Source organism: Agrilus planipennis, unplaced genomic scaffold, assembly GCF_000699045.2.
Source record: "Agrilus planipennis isolate EAB-ADULT unplaced genomic scaffold, Apla_2.0 scaffold406, whole genome shotgun sequence".
NCBI lineage: Eukaryota > Metazoa > Arthropoda > Insecta > Coleoptera > Buprestidae > Agrilus > Agrilus planipennis.
This window is the reverse complement of record NW_020439063.1, coordinates 86,982-98,085: the sequence shown is the minus strand read 5'-3', so window position 1 is coordinate 98,085 and position 11,104 is coordinate 86,982. Positions and strand designations below refer to the sequence as shown.

The window sequence follows — 11,104 nt, the reverse complement described above, 5'->3', positions numbered from 1 at the left end:
TGATAAGCGCAATAAGAGGCGCTTGAGCAAAGCCAACGGAGGACAAATCAGCCATGAAATGACATTGCAATTTCTCGACTTATTAGATTCTCTCGAGCGTTTAACGCGTCTGCAATGCCATACATCTGCACAATAAGTGCTTCATTTTCCGTTTTATTTGCCCATGATTGGAACTGATGAGTGTCTTTTACTTCCTACTCGTTCACCAACCGACACTAAACCATCGCTTTTAAACTATCAAAACCGATAAACTTAAAATTTCATTAATTGCTTATTGTCCGATATTTAACAGGCGATGTTTTTGTTTTCCAGACTACTTCACTAAAGAAAGTAAAGTATAAAACGAAGGTAATTTATCGTAATAATTTTAATAATTTTACTATTCCTTATTGCATTTTGATAGATATGGTTCAGGACTATTATTTTTGGTACAGTTATTGAGAAAAAGACCTCAAATAAATTAATTGCTAACTATTAGATACGTACCTACTTGATATTTTTTCAAAATCGGGGCAGTACCCTTTTTCACGATAATCTTCATAGGAATTATAAAATTTATAGAGGTTAATATAGGCATCTGTTCTGATAAAACAATTTCTTAACGATTTTTAAAGAACAGATCCTACGGAATTTATTTGATGGATGCTGTACGATATCTAATTTCGTATTTGTTACACCTGTAGGAGAATATTAGAGGTGAAATCCATCAGCGTGGATCATTTGGAGGTTTCAAGCGATAGAGAGTAATACTTCACAAAACTGTCACAAAGCTAATGTAACTTGTGTTACCTCTGATGTGTTTCATCGTGGAATTTTGTTACAGGTATGAAACCGAAGATGAAGAATCACTTCCGTGCTCATCAGTTAAGTGTCTGGCTTCGCCTTATCCCAGAATTGCACAGGGCTGGAATGGAGGACGTCGTAGCCAGACATAATTTATTCAAGAACCACAACAATCCTGAAATATATGAGGGTTTGGTCCGTCCCGACCCTCTTTCTCGAGCGGGTTACACTGACCCCATAACGGAATTGTTTCGAAAGAAAGCCAACGTCAGTTTGCAAACCATCGAAATTCCCACAACAATCGATCCAATGATGATGACGACATGTGTCAGTGTAGTGTCTTCGGGAACGTTCAATCATCAATCTTATCAAAACACTTCAGCCGACACGTTAGCCAGTTTAGAAGCTGCTGGTTACGCTGCTTACAGCACCGCCTTAAGTGTCACCATTGCTATCGGGTGTTCCCTGCTCATATTAAACGTTCTCATCTTTGCCGGTGTCTATTATCAGCGGGACAAAACGAGATTAGAAGTCAAATCACTTCAGCAACAGCAGCAACGTAATCAAGCAAACTTTGAAGCCATATCGAAACATGGTCATTACCACATAGGACATTCCCAAACAGCCAACGTGATAGTGGACGTTGAACAAGACACATCAGCAATGATGCTCGCACAGCAGACTGAGGTCAGTACGTTATCGAAAGGTCAACAGCATCTTTGTACGGGAAACATGCCAATGCCCAATTCCATTAAAGGTTCATCAGCAAATCCCAGTATTGGTAATCAGGGAAATTGTATGACCCTTCCAAAAAATGCAAGTACGTGTAACCAAAGTTATGGGCAACCTTATCTCACTTTACCAAAGAACGCATCCATGCTAAATAAGGCAGCCAACATTATAGCAGAGATGCAGCAACAAGGGTATGTGCAGCATCCAAACGGTAGTGCTACAATTCCACTCAACGTTCCAAAACCTCCACCCCCACCCAAATCAAAGAGTCCACCGGAACATCAACCCCTTCTCTCGGCACACAACAACAAATCGAACATTAACCGGGTTCCTCAGGCGGCCATGAACGAAATGAGGGTGTGATAATGCGAAGGAACATTGTTGAACTGTCTTTATGCTCAAAACGTCCCAACGGCATCTATAAATTCCGTTAAAAAAATTGAAAGACTTCTTAAACCAATTTGTACATAGACCAATGTCAAATATAGGTCATTCTCAATTTTGTGTGCTTAAGATAATACTTTATCAACCAAATCAAACTTTTAGAGCTTTATTAACGTTGTTGTGTTGATAACTTTATTAATTAATAATACGTTTCTGGTTTCTGTCGATTCAGTTTTCGGAAAGCTCGCAACTGGACGATTAGTAGGAATGCGATAAAAAATATAATTGTTACTTTTAAATATCTTCATTCTTTATCTAGGACTGATACCTTAATATAATGAAATGTACTGAAACATAAATATGTATTTGTATTCCTAGACTTGTTATCCGATGTTTTAAATAATGTCACAACTTAAATAAAAGTTTATCGATAACCTTCAGCTAGTTGACTTATTTTACGAACCAGTCCAAATAAATAAAATTAATTATACTATATACTGTATATAAATAAATTAAATATTAGATGCTACATTTTTTTTAATGTTGGCATTATACAAACGCATTGCACCTACAGATAACCTTTGTTTGCAAAAATATCAAAATTGTTTCTCATATTTGTTTCAATAACTAGATTAAAATTAAATTAATACTGCAATATATGTCTTACTCCTAGAAATAATACGAAAACACTTAAATAATAAAATGTACGATTGCCATACGAAAAATGTAAAATTGGAATAATAAGTTAAATATAATTATCAGAATATTAAATGAAATCCGTTGATCCATATAAAACACTACCAGTGGGTGTAGTCCTTGCACAATAAATAATTAATAAATGTTATTTAAGATTTATTCACTACAGTACCTGTGTCCGATGCTTCTGATGAGTCACTACTACTAATGTCAGTGTCTTTTTTGTTTTGTTTCAGCAATACATCCTGACTATGACATTGTTCACCAGCTGATTCCTTTTCAGCTTGTGGTGTTTTAACTGTTTCTTTAGTGCTTTCAGTTCTTTGATCTTCTGATACTGAATCGAGACTGCTTTGTTTGGTAAGCATCGTAGTCCTTAAATTACTATCACCAAGCGTCACTCTAGGAACATTTTTATTTCTCGGTAAATCTCTTGGTTTCCTCAAAGTACTTGGTTTAGTTATTATTTTAGGTTCGAGCCGTATAACTGAGTTATCAGGATTTATTGTTTTATTTGTCGTCTCGGATGATGGTGTTGTCTTCGGATTAAGATTGTCGTATATTGGTTGGGTGTTAAGTCGGTTTTCACTTGTCGAAACAAATGGATTTGGCTTTTTGATTCCCTTAACAGGTAGTAGCGGTCCTACATAGAGATTGTTGCAAGTTATTTCTGGTTCAGGTATTTCTGGTGGTTCTTCTGCCAACACAGCATGAGAATGTATAAGAGTATGCCTGTTCGAATTTCGTCCTAGGGATGATGTGGTCCTCGGTGGTGGTGCTGGAGGAAACCGGCAGTTAAGCCGATTGGGAGATGTAGGTTGTGACAGCGAGGAGATAAAACCTGCTTCTGGGATAGTGTGAAAAAGTTGATTGGACGTAGGCATTGACATCCTTCTACCAGGATGATCAGGGAGCACTTTTGGAAAATTCCTTCTTTTTATTGTCATAAGCTGTTGCTCATGAGTAAGCGGTGGTAACTGCTCACTCACGTCATCTCTGGAAGTGACATTTACGTCTTGTTGTGGATCAAAACTGCGCAGTCGTTTCAGCGGAACTCCTATCCTCGGAAAGATCATTTCAGTATCTCTAACAGGATCGGATTTCGAATGATGGTGTTCAATCTTGACGATCGTGGGTTGACCTAAGTCCCATCCATTTTCGGGAATTTTGAGGTTAATACTAGTAGAACTTCTTCGCAATGAGTCATTGTTGGAAAATCTGTTCACATCATCAAGGGTTGCAGATCGTCTCAGATTGGTTTCACTGTCCTCTTGATGGTCGAAAGATCTATTGAACTCAAAGGATTTAGTAAGTTCAATAGGTTGTTGTCTCAGAACGCTACTTCCTCTTCCCGATGGAGTCGCGTCAACAGCTACTGAAACCTTTTCTGTCTTGCTTATAGATCTAACATGAGATTTGGAAAAAAATTTACGAGAAGGAGGTTTATGAGCTGAAGTGGAATTAGATAGTTTGGAATTATTGTGTTCCTTCATATCTGAAGTATTCTCAGTTGGACTAACTGGACGTGTAGGAGAACGATTGATAGTCGAGGTACTGTCTGCATTTTGTAGAATGTCTGATCCAGATATCGGTTCGTTTCTACCTACGGAATTTTGTTTAGAATGGTTACCGATTTTAGATTTTCTTACAGAACGCGGACTTCCTTTTTGTGCAACTTCTTGAGAAATCCAGTCCCTCACTTTCGAATGAGGATCAATGGTACTACTAGACATTTGCCTTATAAGTTTCAGTTTGCTTGTGGAGCAAACACCTTCATTTATCTTTACCGCCTCATAAGTGTCTTCACTTTTATTTGATTTAGTTATCATTTTCATTAAACGACAGCCAGCATACTTCTTCTTGACAGCTGGTTGTCCACCTTCGAAGTCAGGATCAAACAGTTCATCGTTACGGACTCTGACCATTTCGGTGCTTCTATTTCTATCACGTTTTTTTAATCTAACACATTTGTAATACAGAAGAGCCAAAATGACCACGTTTGTTAGAAGAAAAAGTGTACCCACCGCAATGACAATTCTAACAGTACCATTGTTGCTGGGTTCTGTGGACAGAACGCTTCTGGAAATATCCTCGTTCTGTATTCTTTCGGTTTCTTCCATCAATTCTCCCCCATATGTCATGTTTTGTTTTGGACTAAATGAGCCTGGAAACGTTCGTGGAATTACCACGGGTGGTGGATTCAACCCCGGAAGTGCATGCCCGGCAATTTTCATTTCTTTTCGTTCTTCAAGAAGTTTCGGCATCTCTTCGTTCCAGTACGCTACCTCTCGATGTCGATAGTGGAAACCAATTTGGGGTGGAATTTCTGAAAGGAATGTCGGAATTTTTAAGGGGTTGCTATTTGAAAATGCCTAACACATACTTAAGTACATGAAGGGTTCTCCTTGAGAATCGTAATTTATCCAATCGACACTGAATCGCTTCCAATCTAAAGGGTGCATCGTGTAGAAGTCGTTTCGACGTGGAATGTTTGGATCTCTGAAAGGATCGATGTATGAATATATATTTCATCATATGAATAAAAATGGTTCAATATCTAAAAGGTATACATCAAGCACATATAAGAATCGTGAGGTCTTGCATCTACTAAAGTTGTACATATAAATTTTATTTTGTGTTATAAAATATTGCTGCAGTGGCAGTAAAAAGAATATTGAAAACTATATGGTCTTCATCATACATTTATTTTTAACTGCTCTGCACTTCAATAAGGATTCCAGAAAGAGACATTTGTTCCCTTAGATAACAAATACAGTGCAAGATTCGAAAACAAAGGAAAATAATCGACTAATTTTGAATATTAAGCACCTACTGTTGAGTAATTGTCGGAAAGTGAATTGCATCCAACAGAAAATAGGTTGCTAAGGTAGCGTAGTTTATCTTATGAGCCTGATCAATACTTGTTGTGGTCACTTAATACCTCATTTCAGTGTTCAAATTGGTGAATAAGGTAATTTACAGCGCTACCTCGCAAACTGATTGATGAACGAACATGAAGTTACTGACGCGCGGTAGTTTATTCTTCACAATTCCCAACGAAAAATGCTGGGATTGTGTTGGAAATTGGATTTTAAAATTTTATTAGTTCGATGGTTCGAGGTATTTACTGACGCTAGCTTTATTTCTGGAGAATTTTACGAAAATCATTGAAACTTACAGAAGAATGCATAAGGGTCTAAAACTGGGTATCTATGCGGTAGACACCAGCTCCAATATGCGTTTGTCAAATTATCAAAGCAATATTCACTCTATTTGCCAAATGTTTATTCTATTTCGTATGGGGAGATAGCGAGCTCCAAAGTCTGAGAAATTATATTATCATTAAATTAAGGGGTTTAATGTTTTCAATACGCAATTTTATCATCTATATGCATTATTCTCTTGTAAAGGCCCTTATTCATATTACAGGATTTGTCATCAATGTGTATGGGCAATGTACATTTCTGTTTGAGGGATCTCAATAAACGACTTATCAAAGAAAGCACGAACTGGGTTAATGGTTCGCTGCGATTAATAAGTTCAAACTATGCAGGTGCTGTAAGTCGTATTTGCAAATAGACCGTACGATAAAGGAATAAGTATAATAGAGATTCTTTATCATCATCATTTGCCGATTCAGTCAAAAGCATACACAAAGCTCTCGCCTCGTCGGTATTAAGACGATATCCGTCTTGTGTGCAAGCTTCAATTGAACAGATCGGTTGGATGTTTCGATTACAGTTCAATGACGTAAACGCGTGGCAAATCCACGACTCGACTAGAACATTGAAATTTGCATTGAACCCTCTCTCTATCGGATCTCTTTCGACAAAATCTGGCTGCATTATACGGGGATGTGTGTTTTAGTAGAACATAATTAGAACTCATAGGAGCGCCACTAAGCCCTCGGTCTGCAGTAATAAGCCGGCCATCGGTAGACGGTGTTTACGTTATTATAGTCTTCGCAATGTATCCATTGTTCATCAGCATCGGGGGTAATGCGATCGCTTATTCAAACGAGCGAGCCAATTAGAGGGCCATTGTTATTAATAGGTCGCATGTGAAAATTGATGGTAAATGCACGCAATTGAGTTATTTCGGCGACCAGCAGTGCCCGAAGCCCGCGGTAAATATCTAATTATGCTGTCAAGGTGCATAATAACGAATCACCACACCCAGTTGTATCACACCAGAAAACGGAAACAAACAATAACTGGAAATATCTTCGGGGTCGACATATCTCAGTAGCTTATGATGCTGAAGTGCTTTATAAACACTAATTTGTTACTATAAATGTAAGAAAAAGCGATCAGCGAACATAGAAATTACGCATTTTTTGGTCGGCACTTCTTCTTATGTCGCACTAGGGAAAATTATTGTTAAAAGTGTATGTTCGGAGCGCGGCGCTTTACATGTGCTAAACATGGACGGTGGGCGCTGCGGAAAAGAAGATGTTAGAAGCGTTTAAAATGTGGTGTTACAGGCAAGTGATGAGCATACCGTGGATGGAGAAGGTTATAAATGATGAGGTATTAGAAAGACTAGGAGAACAGAGGACTCTATGGAAGTCAATAAGAAATATAAGAGATGGATTGGTAGGACACCTTCTCAGACATGAAGGTCTAGTTAGAGACATATTAGAGGCAGAAACGGAAGTTAGGAGGGGTAGAGGTAGACCTAGATTAGATTACTGTTCACAAATAGTTAAGGATGCGGGTTGTTCTAGTCTTAGGGAAATGCGAAAATTAGTTCAGGATAAGAAAGAGTGTAGGTACGTGTCCAATCAGTCTTAGGACTTTGTATGAAAAGATGACTGAAGGTATTTTTGCGGAATTTCCTGTACCACGTCGAATTTTTCAGAAGATGATGTCTCCCTTCCATAATTACATGCAATATCTATGTCAAGATCCCAATTCGCCACGGGTGTATTTAGAAAAGTTTCGATCTTATGAAATCCCATGAAAAATAATGAATAATGACTTTTTTATTTATCGTTCTCAAAATAATTAGAAATTACTAACTAATTATTACTAATTACTTCTGCTTTTTTAAATAATATTTTAAATGAAAGATAGTTCTTTATTTAGGTACACTAGGTACATGAAGCATTTTTCAATTTAGCGTAAGTAGATAGAGACGATGCTTATTAATAAGTGCCCACTTACCCTGTATGTGCAAAATTAGTGAAGTAGGTCATCACCACTTCAGAAAAAATTTGCTCCTCTTCAGAATATCTGTCCTGAAAGTGAATTCGTGGACCATCGATCGGTACACCGAACACGTAAGGAAGCTCGTCACCCGGAATAGATTTTGTCCGCTGCAAATAATTTCAGATATCTCATGAATATTAATTTAATTAAGAATGTATTAGAAGATGGTAGAAAATATCCGTGGGTTTTTCAATTCAATCAAAAAACAAACCATATTGGTAAAATTATACTCTAGGACGAAATTCTATAAGATGTGACACTAGAATCCTTTAGTTTAGAAGGAAATTGTGGGGACTGGCGTCGGATAATTATTTATTAATTATATATTTCCTGTTAACATCCGTATTTAAAATTAATCGTTACAGACAATAAAAATATACACATCCTTAAAATTTATATTGTTTACATTGAAGATAATAAAAATTAAAAGAAAATCTTCGAAGTACTACATTTCTTTTATCTTGTCTCGTTTTTCTATTTCGAAAATCCCTCTTTATGTGGAAGAATGATGAATCTGCATATTACTTAAGAAAATGGTTTTCGACTGCCTGCCATCTGCATCTTGTCTGTTCGATTCCTGTGTTTTGATTTATTCTCACTGCTTTAAATGCATTACCGTTCGCCGCGTTCTTAATGGAGAAAGTAATGCATCTGCTATATGCTTCCTGGGGCAATAAAGTCCTAACGCGATTCGAAGTGTGATAATTTCCGCTGCTAAAATGCAGAGAGCACAGATTGAAATGGCGGAAGTGCGCTCCTTTAATGGAACTTTACTTTCAACTTATTTACAATAGATAATATGAACTCGTCCCGTCCGGGTTGTATAGCTCTCTCTTTTTCTGAAATATCCGCGATTCGTAACAAATGTTGTGCCAATTTTACGTTAGTGTGCTGTTTCTACAACGCCATGGCGGCGAGCGGTCAATAATAAAGGAGCGGTCGATGACGTGACAGTGAATAGAGATGACTAAAAGGGGTAGTTATGTGTAAGAAGGGGGTTCCTTGAGCTATGCGGCGGGATGTATTTGAGGGGAGTCTTGTCTTATATCAGCTCCCGGTGAACACAGCTGATGGTTCCTGATACAATTCCAACTATACTTCATTTACTTTCTCTAGCGATGTGCCCCTTCCAATGTCTTGGATGCGGGCTGGCAAAATCGTAGGTAGGGAGAGAAAAGCTCATTATACTCTCGACTCTTGTTTATTAAACATACTTTTTCATACAGTACCTGCCAAAAGTTTTGTTCAATCATGAGTAGTAGTGCGAGTCGAAAACAAGCGTTAAAGCCTTTAATATGTCTTCAAATATAAATAAGCATCTCGTTGATATTTTTAGTAGTAAATGGTACCAATAACAGCACATTTGAGCAATGCAATTGTAGTGGATAAAATGGTCAATTTTTCCGTGCAGTACTGTACGGATTATACGCACCTCACCGGTTAAGAGTTTGACAGAGAGTTGTCTCCTTCCTTTTCTGGCCTAGTGCTGTTCTTTTCTACTTTGCGACGGTCAAACTGAAGGTCACATCGCTACAGAAATTAAACGAAGTATAACTATCTAATCTAATAGTGCGAAATCCTCAATTTTTTTTTGAGTAAAGAATAATAAAGACCAAAGGGTCATCGGTTCAGCAACATATGTGAAAGTAACTACCTGACAAGTATCCAAAAGCCATTTGCATGAAAGATCCTTTCGTACTTGAATTAAGACTGTACAGCGTTCAACATGTCACTTGGTTTACATACGAACTGAGTTACAAATTTCCTTCGTTTGTTAAATAACACGAACTACAGTGTTATTTTTTGTTTAGAATATTTTCAAGAAAATTCTACGTTGGAAGCTGTAGAACACTCGAGGATCAAGAAATCGAGGATTCGTCACGAGACATTCCTTTGCAACTTCCAGAAAGCGATGGATTTTGTCATATTGAACGTTAAAGCTACATACTTCGGCATCTAAGTTTATAAAGCAATTCTGTTGAACTAATACTATACTCTTTCTAAAATAATTGTTTCGCTATCAGTTACAATTTCATTTCATTTAGAAACGAATCCAACTGGTGACTCCTCTATCAAAGAAAATCTACTGTATGAATATAACATATTTTACTTACGTAATAATAATTAGAAGCGGTTTTGTGTCCAAAAACGTAAAAGTACGAATTCAAATTGAGCGCAGAATGAAGTTTAGCCATTAGAGTTACAGGTGCTACGGTTCGAACATCTGACAGTATATTGAGGAGATAATCCCTATTCAAGAAAGCTGAGTCATAACTCTGACCGTCATAACTATTCAGTTTATTGTCAGTACCGACAAATCGAGAATATGCCGACAATGTGTGGGCCAATATAAAACCCACATTCGCCTCAAACTTCGTTTCAAAATATTTTCGTAATTCAGAATTCGTTTCTTCTTGTAACATTCCGGCTGCCATTGCAACAGTGTTTAAAAGATGAGCGCTTTCTACCTCCATAACACCGTATATTAATTCAAACCTGAAATAATTGAAATCAAAGTAATTGAGAACCAATGTCTCCATACGAAGGAAGTTTACCTTTTAAAGATATCGTTGTACGCACTCATGATATGTTTTGGATAATTGGGAATGACCGTCTGATCAATTATTGGACCAAATGGTGTTTGATACTCGGGAATTGATATGGAAATGTCCATGAGATCTTCTAGTCTTCTCTTTCGTAAGCATTCTTCGAGTTCTTTGCCATTTGAAGGACATCTAACCGCCTTAGCGACTTGTAGAGTGACGTGTGTTGGATTTTTTACCAATGCCCAGTCAGACAGAGCCGTACCACTCATTAGTATAGCTCGGTGAAATAAAACTAGAAAATGTAACCTTCATTAAATTAGCAAAATTGTTGTGTAGACTTTTATTTTTTTTTTTGTATTTTATGAAATCGATGAACTGATAATACGGAATAATCTTCCACTTACGTTTATCTCCTTCCTTTATAATCATCGGAGACATCATGAGGAAATTGGCACACACTGCGCCGCTTCCTTGTCCAAACAATGTCACCGAGTTTGGATCGCCTCCAAACTTATCTATATTGTCTTGGATCCAAAGCAGTGCAGCAATCTGATCTATTAGTCCAAAATTGCTCCTGCTTTCGTCCTCCAAGCCAGGTTTTAGGAAGCCTGTTAAAAGAAAAATGAGAACATTGAAAGTAAAAGCGGGAAAAGTATTTCGTGATAGTAAAAACAATGATTTTAATCACATATTAATACTGGAAAATACCACAAACGGCGCGGTAAACGCCATCTGTAGTACGATGCTACATTT

At 37.3% G+C, this 11,104-nt stretch overlaps 2 protein-coding genes across 3 annotated transcripts in view; one reads left to right on the top strand and one right to left on the bottom strand.

The window, feature by feature from the left end:
* The first annotated feature begins 8 nt into the window (after positions 1–8).
* Positions 9–2,084, top strand: LOC112905185. Its single transcript, XM_025977098.1, has 2 exons — positions 9–348; positions 824–2,084. The coding sequence occupies exon 2, from the start codon at positions 826–828 to the stop codon at positions 1,876–1,878; it is 1,053 nt and encodes a 350-aa protein (XP_025832883.1). The 5' UTR covers positions 9–348; positions 824–825; the 3' UTR covers positions 1,879–2,084.
* A 103-nt stretch (positions 2,085–2,187) lies between these two features.
* The window catches only part of LOC108743163 (neuroligin-4, Y-linked), a 54,148-nt gene continuing 45,231 nt past the window's right edge, over positions 2,188–11,104 (bottom strand). For both annotated transcript variants that reach the window (XM_018478625.2, XM_018478626.2), the window contains 6 exons: positions 10,756–10,959; positions 10,361–10,643; positions 9,920–10,301; positions 7,761–7,912; positions 4,979–5,094; positions 2,188–4,921 (listed from right to left, as the gene is read on the bottom strand). In XM_018478625.2, the coding sequence (XP_018334127.1) occupies positions 2,745–4,921; positions 4,979–5,094; positions 7,761–7,912; positions 9,920–10,301; positions 10,361–10,643; positions 10,756–10,959 (3,314 nt within the window). In that variant the 3' untranslated portion in view covers positions 2,188–2,744. The remainder of the gene's footprint in view (positions 4,922–4,978; positions 5,095–7,760; positions 7,913–9,919; positions 10,302–10,360; positions 10,644–10,755; positions 10,960–11,104) is intronic.